The 20881-nt window shown below is 40.8% G+C and overlaps 1 protein-coding gene across 3 annotated transcripts in view; it reads left to right on the forward strand.

Annotated features, from left to right (window-relative positions):
* Positions 1 to 20881, forward strand: part of LOC148032024 (calcium-transporting ATPase 10, plasma membrane-type-like) — a 71777-nt gene that overhangs the window by 13212 nt on the left and 37684 nt on the right. For 2 of the 3 annotated variants that reach the window (XM_087682649.1, XM_087682651.1), the window contains exons 2-3: positions 11795 to 11852; positions 11948 to 13824. In XM_087682649.1, coding sequence (XP_087538775.1) covers positions 11795 to 11852; positions 11948 to 13824 — 1935 coding nt within the window. Of the gene's footprint in view, positions 1 to 11781; positions 11853 to 11947; positions 13825 to 20881 lie in introns of all 3 variants that reach the window. The other variant, XM_087682650.1, reaches the window with a different exon arrangement.

Here is a 20881-nt window from a genome sequence, read left to right on the forward strand (position 1 = left end):
ATCCCACCACCTGAGGATTGAGATAGGCATATGGGAGGGTATACAGATAGAGGAACGCATATGCCCACTATGCGACAGAGAGCCACAGACAGAGGAACACTACATCTGCCGATGCACTTTATATTATGATATACGAGGTAGATACCACTGTCTGTTTCGAGAGGGTTTTGGACCCTTGAGACGGATCATGCAGTTTGAGGATCAGAGATGCTTGGGATTCTTCCTCTTGGAGCTCCAGAGGCGCAGAGTAACAATTCTACGGAGTAGGCGGCCCCCACAGCTCGGCTCATATAGACAGAGAGCAGTCATTGACTTTTTCACTGATACACGACAGAGTATGGTAGATACCACTACTACTGCCACACAGCCTACAGGAGTACATCATCATTGGACCTCATCTTCTGTAGGTGTCCCTTTGGATAGAGCAGTGGCACTTAGCCGGTCTAAGCGCCCACGTCCACCCGGAGGAAGGCCTAGAGATCCACACCATAGACAAATTAAAGCCATCATTGAGCGCCATAGGAGACAGATGCTGAGATGCCTCAGCCATGTAGAGATACACCTCCTTAGAGGACAAACATCTCATTGATGGAGAGTTTTCCTTTTTCTACTTTCACTTTTAGATCATTGACATGTTTCCCTTTTATAGGACACTATTTCATTTTTTTAGTCTTATAGGCATGTTTTTCATATTTTCTCGTTCCAGATGAGAAACACACCATCATTGCATGTATTGCTTTGGTCTCATAGGCCACATTGGCCTTTTAGAGACGTTAATATAATCTCTCTCTCTCTCTCTCTCTCTCTCTCAGGAATTTGTGCCACATGGCATGCATGCAACAATTTTCCCGTTTAAACATTCTGGTCTAAAATTCTCCATGATCGGTGCAAAATTTGACCTCGGCACAGACCAAAGAATTAATCCTCATGCAAAAAGGAAGATAATGACTCGAACAGATTCTGGGGTCCAAAAATAGTAAGTCCCTAAATTTTAGGGATGGTGACCCCTGCATTCCTCAAGTTGTTCTGAGCAACTTTAATCATTGTGACCACATCAAAAAGTGTAATGTGGCTCAGTTACGGTGACTTTTATTCTGTGAGTATTCTCAAATGTGCATCTTCTGTCTTGGCTAGGCTCATCGTCTTGCACCATCTCCAGTGGCTAAGCACATAGTCCCAAACCACTGGCATTCTATTCTTCAGTGCCCATTCAATATGGAACCGGTCCTAAGGCTCAGACAAACGATTAGTCCAATTTGTCCCAATGGCTATCTCTTTTGGCCATGCAAAGATCCCGGCTTATTCCAAGATGACTTTGGGGGTAAGAAGCAACAACAACAAAATAAAAGAAAAATAAAATATTTATACAAGTAAATAAGAAAAGCAATTGTAAAAAGTATCACCACTTGGTGACATACCCCCCTCTTGAAAGAAGTAGGTGACCTCGATTTCATGCCACACATGCTAATGGATGACACAGGGCAATAACAAGATTCTCCATGTTATTAGTGCCATCGCATGTATTACTTGCTAACAGATGACACATGGCAATGGTAGGAGTTTTCCCACTACCATTTGTGTCATTGCAAGTTCAAGTCTCACATACGTGGAGGATTACATCTTGTATCCAACTATGATTACTAGGAGTCTTTCTAATATACATGTTTCCGGATGCAACATAGGGCGATAGCACGTATGCGCGAACTATTAGTGTCACAATATGCATATTCATTCAATTGAAGTGTAACAAATACAACTTCAAAGCACTGAGATTTCATTCAATGATACACATGTTAATGCTAAATGTAAACCATACATTGTGCATTATTCAATGAGATGAGTATTCAACTGTACAATAGAGAATGTACATTGCTTCAAAAAGCATTCTAAGTCACTGTAGATTCCAGTAAGAAAGCTTCTCGGTAAAGTTGCAATAATTGAGGTGAATCTACCAATTCAGCCTCTTCCATCCATTTGGCATCCATTGGTGAATAGTTCTTGAACTTCACCAAAAATCTTTTTATAACTCTACCTTTCACTTTCCTATCCTTATGTGCCAGGATCTCCTCAGGAACTAGAATCTCATCTAATTCCTCTACTTCAGGCTGTTTCTCTTGAACCATATCTTCTGGCACTTCACCAATAAAAGACCTCAATTGGCTCACATGGAATGTATTATGAATTTTCCAATTCTTTGGCAATTTCAGCCCATATGCTACGTCATTGATCTTCTGTGAGACTTGAAAAGGGCCATAGTAATGCATACTCAGCTTTGGAAACAAATGTTCCTTGCCATTCTGTTTTCTCAAACGTGCCTTTTCAAAACGCAATAAGACCCAATCATCCTTTTTGAACAAGAGCTCCCGATGATGACTGTCAGCAGCTCTTTTGTTTAGCTTGTGACTTTTCTAGGGCATACTTGACATTTTTATATGCTTCTTCCCAATCTTTTACATAACGATCTGCTTCAAAGATGTTATCTTTTGTTAGTAAAATGGGAGGCAATTTCTTTCCACCTTCCACAATCTCAAAAGGTGCTTTGCCAGTAGATGAGTGCACTATATTATTGTATGCATACTCAACCAATGGCAAGTAGTGTTCCCAAGAAGTCTTATGATCTGAAACATAACACTTCAGTAGATCTAAAACAATCAAATTTGCTTCTTCAGACTGTCCATCAGTTTGTGGATGAAAAGAAGATGAAAATTTCAGCGTAGTGTCCATGTTTTCAAACAATGCTTTCCAAAACAAGCTAGTCATTCTTGGGTCTCTATCACTCACAATTGACCGTGGCATTCCATGGTACTTGAAGATATTTTGCATAAATATCTTTACCATGTATTCTGACTTAATCTTTTTCCTTACAGGAATGAAATGTGTGTGTTTGCTGAATCTGCAAATGATAGTCTAGATTCCATCATTCCCTGAAGAAGTTCTTGGAAGATCAAAAATGAAATCCATGGCAATACTTTCCCATGGCCTTTTTGGAATAGGTAGTGGTTGCAATAACCCTGGTGCCTTCTGTCGATTAAATTTGATCTTTTGGTATACAAGGCAAGATCTGACATATGCATCAACATTAGATCTCAAGGATGGCCAATAGACGAAAGTCTCTACTGCTTTGACTGTAGCATCAATACCACGATGTCCTGCATATGGTGGAGCATGACTTTCTAATAAAAATTTTGGCCTTAATTGTTTTGTAATGCATAGTCTTCCATGCATCATGATAAAGCCTTCTTTGAACACATAATGATCATGATGTTGGCCATTGATCAACTTTTTATAGATTTCAGAGAAATCTTCATCATCAGCATGCTACTCTTTCATATAATCCGATTCATGGTGATAAGGAATTGAAACAGTTGACACCTGTGGTTTGCGAGATAAAGCATCTGCAACTACATTCTTCTTGCCTTCCACATGTACTTTTTGAAAATGAAACATAGATAGGAAATTTGCCCAATGCATGTGTTTCTCTGACAATTTAGCCTGTGTGAGAAAGTATCTAAGTGTTTGATGATCCGTTTGCATTACAAAATCAGTACCAAGCAAATAGTGCTTCCAACTAGAGAGTACATGGATCACAACCAATAATTCTTTCTCATAAATTTGGTAAGTCCTTTCAATGATAGAAAGTACTCTACTCTCGTATACCACAACTCGGCCATTCTGCATTAATACAGCACCAATGCTGTTTCCACATGCATCATACTGCACTACGAATGGCTTAGATAGATCTGGCAAAATAAGTACTGGATCTATAGTCATTTTCCCCTTCAAACATCTAAATGCTGATTTCTCTTTGTCAGTCCATTGCCATTTGACATCCTTCTTTTCAAGCGCATGTAAAGGAGAAGTAATCTCTGCAAAGTGTCTTACAAATCTTCTGTAGTAAGAGTATATGCCAAGAAAATTGTGGACATCATGAACGGTTTTCAAGTTTGGCCAAGAGACAATTGCTTCTATCTTTGTAGGATCCATCTTCACACCATCTTTAGAACCTATGTGCCCAAGGAAGTGAATCTCTTCCAAAAAGAATTCACTCTTCTTACCATTAATGAGCAATCTGTTACGCTTAAGCTCATTAAAGACTGCAACTAGGTGTTTTCTATGCTCCTCTTTATTCTTTGAAAAGATAATCATATCATCAAAGAATGTGCCAACAAAACTTCGATAAGGGTGGAAAATTCTATCCATCATCTTGTTAAACGTAGCAGGAGCATTGGTCAATCCAAACGGCATGACTAAAAATTCATAGAGACCAAATGTTGTTCTAAAAGCAATCTTATGGACATCCTCTGGCTTGATTCTGATTTGATGGTACCCACTTTTCAAATCTATCCTCCTAAAAATTCTTGCTCTTTGTAAATCGATCAAGAATGTCATCTATCCTCGGAATTGGAAACCTATTCTTGATCGTGTTCTTATTCAAGGCTCTGTAGTCAATACACATTCGCCAAGAGCATTCCTTTTTCTTAACTAACAACACGGGTGAACAAAACGGAGAACTACTGGGCTGAATTAGTCCCTTCTCTAAAAGCTCATTAACCTGTGTCATAATCTCTTTCTGCTGCACTGCACTAACCTTGTATGGTGGCCTATTGGGCGGACTAGTCGCTGGAATAAGATCTATGGTATGATCTTTAGGCCTCTTAGGGGGTAACTCTCCTAGTAACAAATCTGAGAAATAGTCACTAAATTTATCCAAGAAAACCCTTCTACTTTCATCTAGTACAGACACATTACTGTCAACTTCATTAACTTTCTTTGCAAAAACCAAGTACGCAGAAATATGATTTTTCATTATAGAAGTAATTGTAGAAGTAGAAACAATTGGGACAGACTCTCCTTTAAGCTTCACATCTAACACATGAGTCTTGCCCCTATGTACAAGAGTAATCGTTCTATTGTAAGTATCCAAGATAGCATGTTTCCTGTGGCACCATCGGATGCCCAACAGAACATCACAGCCCTCTGAAGGCATAATATGGAACTCCTCTATGTCCACATAGCTCTGAATATGCATACGAAGTTTGCCAAGAATGGGGGTGACAGGTTCAGTATGTCTTGGGCATGCCAAACTAGCCTACCCAACTGGTCCCATTTCCTCGGGATGTATATCTAGCTTAGCTGCTAATGCCGGTGAGAGAAAGTTTGCATGAGCTCCAGGATTAAAAAAAAAAAGCACTGTGGAATCTCTGATCTTTCCCCAAGCTCTGCATAATTCTATAGCATCATGAACTGATTGATCTCCCACCATATCGGGCACTAAGCCAATGCTGGGCTTCTTTTTACTTGGCGCATCTTTATCCTTCACATCTTTAGAAGATTGCTGTGGGCACTTAGAAGCAATATGGCCTTTATGTTCACATATAAAGCATTTACCATCCATCATTAAAGCCTTTCTTTCTTCAAATGATTTACCAAAAAGTGGCCTCTTCTGTCCTTTACCCTGTTTAAAAGAAGTCTGAGGTTGTTGCTGAAATCTTTTCTTCCAAAAAGACTTCTTTGTAAAGCTGGTCTTTTCTGGAAATTGCTTATTCTTCTTGCCAGGATCTTGCTTAAACTGAGAATCCTTCCTTTCAGTGCCTTTAAAGTTGTCAGCTTTTCCTTTCAACAATGCATTTTCCACACTAGCATTTTCAATTAATTGTACCATATTTGTAACCCTAGTCTTGGTATAAAAATCCCTGATGGCTTTGAGCAAGCCACAACAATACTTTTCAATTTGTTCTGACAGGGGTACTGTCCTGTAAGAACTCACGGGCAAAAGTACTTCCCAAAATTTCTTATTGTACTCTTCTAAATTTGTACAATTTGCCGCGTCCAATTTATGCCATGCAGTCATGACATCTGCTTCTAACATGTTAGTTAACCATGAGGCTGCAAACAACTGTTTAAAATGGACCCAAGTGGTAGGTGCATATCCTTGCATCAACAATATGTTCCACCACTGCAAAGCATTACCTTTCAAAAAAGTTGTAGCCTTCCGCACCTTAGAAGTCTCAGTAAAATTCCCTCTTATATAAGCTGCATCAAATTGCTATATAAATGTCAAAGCTTTCAGCTTATCTTGCATACCATTGAAGGTTTCAAACTTCATTCTCCCATCTGCCCCTTTTACCTATTACGTTTTTTTTTAATGCTCTCTCTCTCTCTCTCTTTTGGGAATTTGTGCCACATGGCATACATGTAACAATTTTCATGTTTAAATCTTCTGGTCTAAAATTCTCCATGATCGGTGCAAAATTTGACCTTGGCACAGACTAGAGAATTAATCCTCATGCAAAAATGAAGATAATGACGCGAACAGATTCTGGGGTCTAAAAATAGTAAGTTTCTAAATTTTAGGGATGGTGACCCTTGCATTCCTCAAGTTGTTTTTAGCAACTTTTATCATTGTGACCATATCAAAAAGTGTAATGTGGCTCAGTTACGGTGACTTTTATTCTGTGAGCATTCTCACATGTGCATCTTTTGTCTTGGCCAGGCTCATTGTCTTGCACCATCTCCAATGGCTAAGCACATAGTTCCAAACCACTGGCATTCTATTATTCAGTGCCCATTCAATATGGAACCGGTCCTAAGGCTCAGACAAACGATTAGTCCAATTTGTCCCAATGACTGCCTCTTCTGGCCATGCAAAGATCCCGGCTTATTCCAAGAGAACCCTGGGGGTAAGAAGCAACAACAACAAAAGAAAAGAAAAAAAAATATTTATATAAGTAAATAAGAAAAGCAACTGTAAAAAGTATCACCACCTCGTGACCGAGGAAGCTATTGTTTTATGCACGTTTTTGGTCTACAAGAGATTTATCTTCTCAGGATGCAGAAATAAATTGTCAGACTTTATCTCTATGAGTATTTTTCTACATCTTCTATTTCTTTAAACCCCTTCTCTTCTGTCTACTCCTCTCCTTGAATCTCCCTTCACCCTTTTGTCTCTTATCCCTGTGGTAGACTTTCGACCCCAAACGCTCCGACGGTGGATATTGTGCCGCTACGCGGATATAGTGTCAAAAACTCTAGAGTGCATTGTCATTTGGCTTTCTTATTGATCTAGAGAGTCAATGCCATTCGTAATGTGGATGGTTAAAAAATACTAGATTTTTGGATAAGTTTAGCATTTTAAAAATATTTTAGATATTATTTTTTGTAAATATCCAAAAGTTGACAACTTTTAGAATAGGATAACTTGTTAAAAAAAAGCAAGTGGCTTTCAGTCATTTTTAGGGGATTTTATGCAAAAACAAGGATTGGCGAAATCGTGCGATGTCCAATCGCAGTTTTCAGGCAGTGAACAATACTCCGAACTGGGAAAAGAAGGAGTGATTTGGGAGAATTCTGGCCAGGTGTCTTGGTATTTTATCCCTCTTTCAGAGCCAACGGTGTCATGCCACTTCGTGGGCACAGTGTGAAAAACTTTGGAGTGTATCATCATCCGACTTTCTTATTGATCAAGAGAGTCAATGTGATTTGAGTCATTAGTACTAGTGTGAGTGGCATGAATGATCCAAAAATACTAGATTTTTGGACAATTTTAGCTTATTTTTGATATTATTGATTATAAAAATCCAAAAAAATTAGAAAAGCTTCTAGATTAGGATGCCATGCAAAAAACAAGTTGCTTTTTCAGCCCGTTATGGGATTTTTCATGAAAAAGAAAGATGGGCGAAATCACGCGCGTTGTGATGGCAGTTGATATATTGAAAAGTGCACTTTGAATTGGAAGAAGAAGAAGAAGTGAATTGGGAGATTTGGGATTAGGTGTCCTGGGGTTTTACCCCCCTTTCGAAGCCAAGGAGCCATCAGATTTGGGTTCTGAGAGTTGGATCTTGCAAAATAGCAAGCTTTTGCAAGTCAAAAAAACTATGCACGTTAAATTGTAGGTACTGACAGCGTGAAATTGGAATTTTAGCATATCTCCGTATTTGTTTTGCATAATGTGAGGCATGTACCTCAGCTCAAGAAGAGCTTGATAAGCACAGGGGAGCTAGATGACGAAGGCTATTACACCACCTTTGGGGATAGCGAATGGAAAATTTGTAAAGGCTCTTGCATTGTTGCCAAGGGCTCCAACGGTGATACTTTCTATCTTGTGCATGTATCTAGCATGCGTGACCATGTAGTTGCCATAATCGAGTAGCCAAGTGTTTCTTTGTGGCATAGCTAGTTGGGACACAGGAGTCAAATTGGAATGAAAATGTTTTCTCGTTTGGGTTATTTACCGTCTTTGAGATATGTTGATTATGATCAATGTGATCATTGTATTTATGGTAAGCATGCTCAAATGTCACATAATAAATCTCTCTCTTAAGTCTTCACCCTTAGAGTTGGTACATTCAGATGTATGTTAGATGCCAGGGTTATCTCTAGGGGAAAAGAAGTATTTCATTACTTTTGATGCCACATGTAAAGTATGGGTTTATTCAATCCGTCGTAAAGACGGGGCCTTGGATAAATTTAAAAAATTCTTGACACTTGCTGAAAATTAGACCAGTAAGACATTAAAGTGCCTTTACTTTGACAATGATGGGGAATATGTGTCCAAAGCCTTTCAAGACTTTTGTGACAGCAAAGGGATTAAAAGGGAGCTTATCGCCCCTCACAATCCATCCAAAATGGTGTTATAGAGCGTATGAACAATACCATTCAAGATAGGGTCCGTACAATGCTGTCACATGTTGCTTTACTACATGGATTTAGGCAAAGGTTGTTATTAAAACTATACACTTGATTAATCAATCACCAAACAAGTCTTTGGGAGAGGGGAGTCCTTTAAGAAGTGTGGTTAGCGGGCAAGCCACTTTCGTATGCTCACTTGAGAGTGTTTGGCTACAAGGCATTTGTGCACATTCGCAAGGAAGAATGCAACAAACTTGATCCAAAGCTCTGTAGATGTATTTTCCTAGGATATGGTGATGAGGGTGAAATGGGTTATAGGTTATGGGATCCCGAAAAAAGGAAAATTGTATGCAGCAATGATGTTATCTTCTGGGAAAATTGCATGTACAAATAGCTTGAAAAGACTAAGGAAGTCAAAAGGGTTGTATTCCGGGAAGATATACCAATAGGACGACAAAGAATGCCCGTTGGATAACAACAAATACCTGCTGTAAATGGCCTTGAAAATGCAAGGAATGATGCTGAAAATGATCAGTAAGATATTACCCATGATGTACCACAATTTCAGCAATAACAAATGCTTTTGGAACAACCAAAACCAGCTATATAGCATGCTAAGCTTGCAGAACAGCAAGCTGTTAATGTAGATTTGCAAGCTGAACAACCAACAAATCTTGATCATTGGGTCCATAGGTCGGCTAGAATGCAAAGATAGCCAGATATGTTTGTTCTTGGTGTCAGTTATGTGGCCGATTATGTCATGTTGACAGATTGTTGTGAGCCGTCATGCTTCAAGGAAGCAACGGACATAAAAGATAGCAAGAAACGGCATAAGGCTATGCTATAAAAGATGAAACCTCTTATGAAAAATGGCACTTGGAATTTGATGCATTTGCCTAAAGGAAAAAAAGTGCTACTATGCAAATGGATTTACAAAATGAAAGTCACTTTTGGTTCTTTGCCAAGGTAAAAGGCACGATTGGTTGCTAAAGGATACAAGCAAGAACATGGAATTGATTTTGATGAAAATTTTTCTCCTATAGTTAAAATGACTACTTTGCGAACCATTTTGGGCTTGGTTGCATTTGAAGACATGGAACTCATATAGATGGATGTAAAACAGCTTTCTTACATGGTGATGTGCATGAGGAGATCTATATACAGCAGCTTGAGGGTTTTGTTGCAAAGGGGAAAGAACACATGGTTTATAAACTCAACAAGAGTTTGTATGGGCTGAAACAGACACCACGAGAATGTTGTCATGAATTTGATACTTTAATGCAATCTCATGGATTCCATAGATCTCAAGTTGATTACTACTTATATACCAAGAAGGCAGGAGATGGCAGCTTGCCTCTCTTGGTTCTCTATGTGGATAATATGTTGATTGCAGGCAGGGATGTTCATGCCTTGGACTTCTTGAAACAAAGCCTACACATCAGCTTTGATATGAAGGATCTTGGTGAGGCCAATCATATTCTTGGCATATATATACTTAGGGACAGATTGCAAGGCCTTCTCTATTTGTCACAACATGAGTATATCATTAAGGTTTTGCAGCATTTCATTATAGAGGTGGGAAGCCATTGGTGTACCGTTGTCTCCATATGTGAAACTTAGCGCAAATGAAAGTCCTACATTTGATTATGAAAAGGCTAAGATGGCCAAGATTCCTTATGCTTTAGCTGTTGTTGGTAGCTTAATATATGCTATGATTACTACACGTCCTGATATTGCATTTGCGGTGGGAGCGGTTAGCAAGTACATGGCATATCTTGGCAAAAAGCATTAGGAAGTAGTGAAGGGTATCATGAGATACTTGAAGGGCACAAAGGACTTGTGTATCTGCTTTGGAAAGTAGAAGTCATTGGTTGTTGGCTTCATGGATATAGACTATGCTGGTCATCCTGACTGTAGGAAGTTTACTTCAGGATATATGTTTGCGTTCATAGGGGGAGCAATCTCTTGGATATCCAGGCTGCAAAAGTATGTTGCATTGTCTACTACAAGGGCAGGGTATATGGTTGCCATTGAGGCATGCAAGGAGGCTTTATGGCTTTCACGTTTTGGTGAGAGAGCTGGGATTACAGAGGTTCCTATCCTCCACTGTGATAGTCAGAGTGCTATCATGCTAATATGGAATCCTGTTTTTCATGCAAAGACAAAGCACATATGGGTGGAATATTATTTTATCAGGGATATACTTGACAACAAGAGCATTGAGCTTGTCAAGGTACACATAGATAATAACCCTGCAGTCACGAAGGGTCTTCTAGCAAAGCGGTTTGCTCATTATTGCCAGAGGATGGGGGTTGGTTAGTATATGTGTATTTCAGCTTTGTACATATATAGACTTAGTTGATTCTTTCCTCTACCTTCAGGCATGTTGCCTTTAGGTGGGAGGTTGTTGGGAATAAAGGGTCACTGTGCCTTTTACAGTGTTTGGGTGTGCACGTACCTTTACACATGTACTTTATATATATTATCAAAAACCTAAAGTGGTACACTTTGTCATTGTACCCACATCGAGTGTCGAGCTCTCACTCTCTACTCTACACTCACTCACTCTCTCGCTGTGCATACCTCAGCTGCGAGCACTCTGTCTTGATCCTTGCGTACTCAACATCACATAATTGGAATTATTTTCACTTACCTTACCGAGAAATTCTAATGGGGAGACACACAAGCCCCTGCTTATGTTGAATTGTGATGGCTTGGTTTTTGCGCATGTACCTTTCAGGCTACCAAAGCCACTTGCCTTGAACATCTCCATCAATTACCTCCTTTCCTCTTCAGTGCAGTTGATTATGTGTTAGCCTTACAAATTTTCTTTGTCCCTGCAAGTTTCCTAGTTTGCTTTTTCCCTACTTGTACCCTTTTTGTGCATGTCGTCTCTTTTGCAAGTCTCCGAGGGATCAGTCCTGAGACAGAGGTCTACCTTGGCTTGCTGCTTCATCAAGGAACCATGGCACGAGATGGACCCATAGTCTGTCAAAATGAAATCTCAATGAAACACTTTGTCACTACCACAACTTTTCCTGAATATCGAGAGTTTGAAGCAGTGCACTTAATTAACATGGTTTAATAAATGACATTCCATGCGTGATATTTATCATTTTGGAGCTCTTGATTGTTTGGACTCACATTGAACAGATAACTTTTGCAGGCCCAAGACATGATAAGGGTTGCTTTCCTAGCAGCCAAGGCACTTGTTGTATTTCTAGGTAATGTTTCTTACCCTGATACCTTGAGTAACATTGGTTCTCTATCAGTGAACCATCCATTTAATTTTTTACTTGGATGTTTGGAAATTCTTCAGATAACACGCCTCTCTTGACTGCAAATCATCTGAAAGGTATACAAGAGAGACCTGGACACTATAAGAAACTGGGTGGTGCAGAAGGTATTGCTGCAAAGCTTGGTGTTGACTCATTTGATCAGGGAATTTTAGGTACTGAAGATGATATAACCAGAAGAATCCAGGTTTTCCATTTGAACGTGTATGATGAAAAACCTCCAAAAGGATTTTGGCTCTTTGTTTGGGAGGCTTCTCAAGACTTGACATTAATTGTACTAGTAGTATGTGCAGCAGTATCACTAGCTGTTGGTATACCAACTGAGGGTTTGACTCAAGGCTGGTATGATGGTGTTGGGATCCTTGCTAGTGTTTTTATTGTGGTTTTTGTCACAGCAACCAGTGATTATAGGCAGTCTTTACAGTTCCGAAATTTGGAGAAGGAAAATAAGAAGATAAAAGTGCAAGTTGTCCGAGGTGGTCGGAAAATGACAGTGTTCATCCAAGAAATTGTTGTAGGGGATGTAGTTCATCTATCAACTGGGGATCAAATTCCTGCTGATGGCGTTTTTCTGTCAGGCTACTCTTTGACCATTGATCAATCTAGTCTGACAGGAGAAAGTGAGCCTGTTCATCCCAGTAAAGATGAACCTTTTCTTTTGTCAGGAAGCAAGGTTGTCAATGGGACAGGAAGAATGCTTGTGACAGGTGTTGGAATGAGAACTGAATGGGGCAAACTTATGTCAAAACTTAGTGAAGGTGGTGACACAGAGACACCACTGCAGGTTCGTCTGAATGGAGTTGCAACTACTATTGGTAAAATTGGCCTAGTTTTTGCTCTTCTCACTTTCATTGTCCTTCTGGTACGCTTTTTTGTAGCAAGGTTTGAGGAGGGTTTCACTTGGAGAATGCAATACTTTTCAGAAATTGTTAATTACTTTGCAATTGCAGTTACCATACTTGTGGTTGCAGTACCTGAAGGACTTCCACTTGCGGTTACATTAAGCCTTGCTTATGCTATGCAACAGATGATTACTGATAAGGCACTTGTTCGAAATCTGTCATCATGCGAAACCATGGGTTCTGCTACATGTATTTGCAGTGACAAGACGGGAACACTGACAAGCAACCAAATGACAGTTGTTAAGGTTTGTTGTGCTGGTTGTGTTAGTGTGGCAGAAAGTGTAGCTTCAAATATTTCTGAAGGAGCTTTGAAACTGTTACTGGGACATATTTTTTTGAATACAACTGGAGATGTTGTCGAAACTGCTCGTCAACTTCAAGTGCAGGGAACACCTACTGAAGCAGCAATCCTAGAATTTGGTTTATTGCTTGGAGGTGACTTTCATGAAGTAAGATCAGCTTGTGAAATCCTCCAAGTCGAACCCTTCAGCTCAACCACTAAAAAAATGTCTGTTCTTGTGAAATTGAGAGATGGTGCTTATAGATCTTATTGCAAAGGTGCTTCAGAAATTGTGTTGAGAATGTGCAAGTATAGAATGGATGAAAATGGGTTTTCAATTCCTCTAGATTCTGTGGAGACCCAGAATCTGGAAAATGTCATTGCAGAATTTGCTAAAGAGGCTCTCCGCACCCTATGTTTGGCTTATGTAGACTTTGATAGCTTGCCTCAGGAAGATGAAGAGCTTTCTGCAAAGGGTATGACATGTTTGGCCATCATAGGAATAAAGGACCCTATCCGACCTGGAGTAAAGGATGCGGTAAATCTTTGTTTCAAAGCTGGCATTCAAGTGAGAATGGTAACAGGTGATAATCTGGAGACAGCAAAGGCTATTGCTCGTGAGTGCAATATTCTCACAGATGAGGGTTTGGCTGTGGAAGGCCCTGATTTTCGGCGATGGAGTCCGACAGAAATGCTGGAGAAGGTTCCGAGCGTTCAGGTTAGTAGCATTTCTATGGTCAAGGTTCAAGTTATACATCTAGTTCTTTCAGAAATTAAAACTTTTGGTTTGTATGGTGCTGAAGAAAAGCTTTTCTTCTGATTCTGTTATGATTAGTTATACTTCGCATTTGGTTTCATTTAGAATCCAATTAGTTGGCTGTGGCAGAAATTTCAAACCTGATATTTTCCCTCATAACTAATTTTGTTTTACCTTGCCAGCTTGAATCTTCAAGGATAATCATGCTTAATTTTCACTCGTGTAATTTCTCAACCCCACCTATGATTGAGAGATACTTTTAGGGGTTCTTGTTTGGAATCAGTTCTATCTCTTCTCTTCCTTTAGGCATGCCACCCTGTCAATGTTTGCCATCATCACTGACCCATTCACATTTCACCATATATAAATGAAATGTGTACCTAGGATCCAATCACACAAGTCACAAGACAAGCCATACTCATGTAGAAAAACATATAAGGAAATGGACATCATACTCATCTCCCGGTCATATGGCCAAATGGGCTCTCCTTTGAGTTTGGGACCAACAACATAACGGGCCACACTCATGTCTCAAGGGCTGTTGCACCATCCTGATGTGCAACGTGACAGCCATCAGGCCTAGATCCAAGTGTGGTAATCACACACAATGTGGCACAAATGAACCAATGAATTCTTTTTATAGGACTCTTAGGTGCTCTGGTCTGAGGGGACTGTGATGCATATATGAATAACCACCGGAGCACAACCAACTGTAAACAACTCCAATCCCAAGAAGAACACACCACACTATAGCTTTGGTCAGAAGCTCATATGCCTCAAGGTTAGGTACAACATCACATTCTTAGGTGACAATCGGGTGGAACATGGTATATAAGGGCATCTTCACAATAGAACTCATAGAGAGATGAAACAAATATCTGTAACACCGTGAGGGAAATCTACTCGCAATCATCAGTGCGGTTGACAATCGCTGCTCCCAACCATTGCCGGCAACTCGCACTCATCACCAAGGCTTGATAGTCTCTTGCACTCGCAGTCATTGGACTTCACCCACTTGTGATCCAGGGCAAGTGGTAGTTGCAATTATAAGCTTCCCTTGCACTCTCAAGCAGAGGAGGCAGTTCACCCATTTACATCGCCCACATGCGCAATCATTGTGAGTCACGTACTCACAATCATCTTGCAATCATCCTTGCATTGATGGTGAGTCCATGCTTGCAATCGTCACAGGTTGACCCTCTTCACTCCCACTGACTAGACACCCAGTTACAACCACACTCGTCTACCCACTTGTAGCCCTAGCTCGACCACTTCCAACACACCTTGGGGCACACACTTCGCCTTGTTTAGGCCGAGCATCCCAGGTTAGGTAGGATCTCCACTCCAGGTAAGCCCTGCATTCACACCTTAGAAGTACACAGATGTACTGTCGCTCACTCACATTCATTGTCAAGTTCCCTCACTGGCAATCATTGCTCACGCTCACTCGCAATCACTCCCAACTCCTCCAGTCGCTAATAATTGAGTTTGTACTCGCAATCATTGCTATTCATCACTCACAATCATAATCTCATGATGATTGCCACCATATACACCATCCACCAACCATACACGAGTTGATGCTCACTCACATTCCTATTATTGGCTCGCAATCATAACATCTTCTGCAGTCGACTCGTACTCATTGCAAGTCCCACGCCCATAAGCACAAACCATCTTCACATACTTATACAGCCTTAACACGTATAGTCTACACATCTAGGTAGGTATCATTGTAGAAACCCACCTCATAGACTCTCACATGTATAATGAGCACACCTAAGTTACGTGGACACAACCCTTACACAAGGCTAGAGCACTAGGCTACGGTTTACCCCCTCTTTGTGCGACACTCAGGCACACTCCCCTAGTCCTGGGTAGCCCATGTCTTAGGATAGCCACCAAGACCTATCCTTAGGCATTCATGAACCCCTAGGTCTTTTTCCCACAATTTTAGACTACTCCAAGTCATCACCCTACTTGGATTCTTATAGTCCTTAAGGAGTCACACACCCCTTTCTCCTTTAGGATCACAATCCCTTAGGAACCACACAATCCTAGGCCTAGCTTATGTCTTCACTAGTCTGTGCACCTTAAGAATCTTGTTGCATGACACTCTTTTCTAATTCTAGCTTCTTAGATGTCCTCTATGTTAAACCCCTAGACACAGATACAACCTTGCTTGATAGGACAGGTTCATATACTTTAGGGCACCATCCTAGGGTTAGCATCCACCCTAGGGTTGCAACCCGCGCTCCAAGTCCAACACCTTTCTGCATACATCGGTGAAGGGTTGTAGAGTCGATCTAGGATCCCCATCATGTCGGATCGTTTGTGATAACTTGAAAAGTTCATAGCTATCCTAAACACGATATGAAATATGAGGAACCTGCTCCATGCCTCATAGATCTAGAAGTAGCAACAATCCACAAGTGAGTGAAAGAAAAAATATTTTCTAGTGAAAACATCACTTCACTCTTATCGATTTATTCCTATCTTAATTTTTTTATTTGTTGGTTGGCTCTAATACCAATTGTAACGTGCCGCCTACTAGTTTTCTAGGCACATTTTTAACGGTCGACGAATCTAAGTGACACCACCTAGCACTCCCACAGAATGTTACGAGGTTTGTCACCTATTCTTGAGTCTGCCTCGCAACGAAACATTCATGGTAAAAAAACCCACTAGGATTGGCTTCGCAGACTTGCTCGAACTGCTCTACAAAGCTGTATGGATCATCGTGGGGTTGGTATTTGTCGAGTTGCTTGGCAACAATAGGGATTTTAGATTGGCTCTTTGAGCCTTGGTTCGCTCCTAATCCTGCGAGCAGCGATGTCGCTAGTACCGCGGCACTTTGCTCTGCTGCCGTGTTATCTAGCAGTCGCTTCATGAGAAGCTTGCTCAACGTCAAGTCTCCTTCTAGGGCTCTCTCGTGATCTGTTCGGTTTCTACCTGCTAAGTTCAGCACTCGCTGTACCTCACGCAACTCCGTGCTTTGCCTTTGGCTCCTAGCCTGCTGGTCCCTATAATAGGTTGCATTCAAGTCACTATAAACCTCTACATCATCCAAACCCTTGCTACCACAAGGCAATGAGACTTGAACACCAAGAAGAGCCATGACTTTGAGCACAAAACCTTGAATTCATCATCTTGCATAAATGAGAGGAATCGCTTGACTATTGAGCATCACATTGATTGGGAAGAAGAAAAGCCTATGTGTGCACAAGTACATATCTCTTGCACCAAGGAAGAATTGATTGATCATTGTCGCAATCACAAGGAACCAAGGCACTAAAAGGAACCGAAATATCTAAGTGAGGAAAGGAACATCAAGTTCGAATAAGGAAACAAAGAATGAGCCAAAAACTAGAGACAAGGCTCCACAAGTCAAGACCCCATCACGATCTATCTTGCTAAATAAGAGTTTAGCAAAACTACAAGTGCATGCGTTTGGGTAGTGGCCAAGAGGTCTCGGCCTCGAAAAAGGACAGGAGTCCTAGCCTAGAATGACCAATAGAGAATCGAAAGATTGAGAACATTCTAGTTCTAGAACTAATGGGACAAGTCATCAAACTTGTCAATGAAGAGATTTTGAAACTCAATGTTAGCACCATGGGTAACTCAGATTACCTAGAAGGTGTTCCAATGGACCTTTGGGAGTCCTTGGAGAGCTTTCAAAGACCTGCATGCTTTGATATTAGAACCTTAGCAACCTAAGCAATAGAGCAAACCTCATGATCTCGAGGGTTAGGGTACAAGTATGTCCAGAAAACTTTTAGGCCTCACATTGGATTTGTAGTAGCAGCTAGTGATGATGCAAGTTGAGTCGAATGGAATATGACATATGCTCTTGAACATAGGTTTGGTAGGGTCATCTTATGACTATATCTAGCTTAGTACGATGCCAACTTTTCGACAACTCAGACATGCTCCAAGTTGGATCATGTATAGCTCGGAGCTTGCTAGTAGAAATAGTCTGCAATTCCCCTTGTTATCAAGCAAATAGCAAAGTATAGGACGGGAGATGATCCTTATAGCTTCATGTAGTAGTTCGAGGAGGTGTGTGAGGCTAGAACCTCACCACTGATGCAACACAAATGTAAGCCTTTTGGACTTTGCTTGGGTGAAAAACAGGGAATGTGGTTTACAAGCCTAGATGCCATTGAGAAGTCGTCGTTAGCTGCTCTCAAGGACCTCATCATTAAGTGGTTTGCTGAATGTGAACGTGGGGACAACCTCATCACCTCGCTGATAAATATAGAACACTAGGATGCATTGTCAAAATGTGAGAGTGCCGTAGGCTCTGATGTCACCTCCACTAAATATGAGAGTGCCCTAGACTTCGAACTAGAGATCATTGACTCTTCAAATGCTGTAAAGACAGATAAAGGAATTGTGCCTAGAAACATGGAAGTCCTTGCCAACTTCAAAAAGATTTTGCACAGATATAAGACGAAGTGCAAAGAGTATGAGACCAACTTAGAAGGATAGTACAAGGTTCAAGAGTCTTGGAGTCATCTCACAACTTGACACAACGAATGTATCCCGCCATAAGAACAGGCAAAACCATATTTTGTGGGAGCTGCAATCAACTTGGGCATGTAGCACGCTACAGTTTGATGAAGCAAAAATCCCCTTGAACCAAAAGGACCGACGACCCAAGATGCATTGAGTGCATTATCACTTATATGTGTTGTGATTGTCTTGAACACAAGGCATCCGATAGCAGCCATTTGGGTCTACATGGCTTGACATTTCAATTCAAAATGTCAAAACCATAAACATTGACCTTGATGATGAAGAATTGTTCGCCCTTGCATTTCTTAGGATCAAACTCACTGCTGAGCGAGAGCATGCCACAAATACTCTCATAGATGCGGGTGCAGATTTCAAAATTTTGACTTATGCTTGGATTGAGATCGGACAACCTGAACTTGTGCCAACAAATCAACTATCAATCCTTATAGAGGAACACCATATTCTCTACTAGGGAAGTGTGAGATTCTCATGACCAGAGAGATTGAAAGCATGCCAACAATGTTCTATGTGCTTCCAAATCGAGAAGATGTGGTGCAGAAAGTCCTACTTCGAAGAATTTTCGAGCCCTCAACCAAGTACAAAGTGGACTATGAAGCACACTGGATTCACTCAAGCTTACACAATGTCAAGATAATCACAACTTTCAGTAAAGAAACTCTTGTCTATTCTCAAGGGAAAGGCAAGAAACCGGCCTCAAAGTCACCGTTGAAATCTAGTGGGCACAGCAAGGAAATGTTGAAGGAATTAATCAAGGCACTACTCAAAGGAGGAAACGAAATTGCAACTTTCTCATGATGCTACTCAATCTGAAAGGGAATATCCAACAAGGGAGATAGTAGACCCATCCAATGTAGGCATGCAATTGCCCAGGCCCCAAGGCAATTGCTAGTTCATCCCAATATCCAAAGTCTCACAAAACTAAGAACCTTCATTGCCCAAACAAAAACCCCAGACCTAGGAGCAATAGCCTAGTCCTGTTGCCCAATCCAAGAATCCTCAAGGGACTGCCAAGGAATTTCCCAAGGACCGACAACCTCCCTTTGTGATTGTTACCACGGATATACTTGGGCCTTCTAAGGCCAAGACTATTTCCAATCAATCCTAAGATCTGAGCAAGTAGTCATCTTTGACTACCAAACCCACTGAACCGGTGGTTATTGCTACCAAATCCAAAGTGGAGCCCAATCAGTCTCAGCCCTTGGCCGCAAGCCTATGAATAACCCTGTCACTTCAGCTAAGGTACAAGTCCCCATTGCTTCAATAACACAGGCCACCAGCTTTAAGACAAACCAAAATAGAGAACTCATCAATTCGCAAGATGTGCTCTTCTCAACTAGAACCTCCAGGAAAGTTAAAGCCTAAGCTGATTAAGGGATCTCTGGGATCTCTCATGGAGCTGGCAGGAGAGATGGTGCAAAAAGAAGATCAACCACAGGTAATTAAGTGCCTCATGAAATTGGATGTTATGTTAACATCACTTGCTTGTGCACAACTTTATGCCAACTTTGAAATTCAAACTTAAGTGCATGAAAAGCTCCTAGAAAGGCCCTTGACATGGGCCAAGCAAGAACTCTTATGCACATGTTGTCGAGGAGCTTCGTGTCTAGCCACAATCTGCTGAGGATATGTAGGAAAGCAAGACGGAAGAAGAGAGTGTTTGCCGTTGAACAAGAGTCTTCAAAGAGAGGGAAACAAACTAAATTTTATAAGTATCACAACTCATGGACCAAGAGGAATAGACTTGAGAATCTTCAAAGGAGAGGGCTACGAGCTTATGCAACTTGAGATTTAAGCAAACTTTTCATGATTATTAATAGGGTTCTCCTTTGCCCTTACTTTCCCACCCTTGGGTCCTAGAAACCTAAGCTGGGATATACATACAACAACTTCAATGACAAATGAAAGTTCATTCCTACTCTTTTCATAAGACTACATATTTGTGGAACTTGACATGGCAAACTAAGCTGATACTTTAGGAAAGTAATTCAATGAAGAGATTTCTAAGGGGTATAGGATGTCATAACTTTGACAACTCCATGCACTACATCAGGGAACAAATGAAAAGATGTTGACCATCATAATTTCAGTGATGGGTATGAAGAGACAAGAACACAGAAGCTGGCCATGGCTCTGATATGTATGGAACTCAGTTGATGCAGTCCATGAAGACATTTACTATTTAGCTTTTCTTATCAACCGAAAATTGCTGCGGCCACACTCGGCTTTCCACTTGCCAACGGTATTGTTTTGCAATCGTGCCCACAGTTGGTTGATGAGTCCTCAATCATGCACCCTATTATTGCTGCAATCTTTGCAAACCCATTTAGGACGACCTGAGCTAACTTTTTCAAGCTTTGTGATTATCATCAGCTTCATGAAGCTTCATCAACCTGATTCTAGCCAGTCTTGTCTGCTACTTTGAGCTGTAAGGTCCTTCAATGCGGAGTATTTTAATTTGCCATTTTGATCCAATTACCAT

The sequence above is a fragment of the Lygodium microphyllum genome, chromosome 8 (assembly GCF_053477565.2).
Source record: "Lygodium microphyllum isolate KBCC chromosome 8, Lygodium_microphyllum_v1.1.10, whole genome shotgun sequence".
In the NCBI taxonomy this organism is placed as follows: domain Eukaryota; kingdom Viridiplantae; phylum Streptophyta; class Polypodiopsida; order Schizaeales; family Lygodiaceae; genus Lygodium; species Lygodium microphyllum.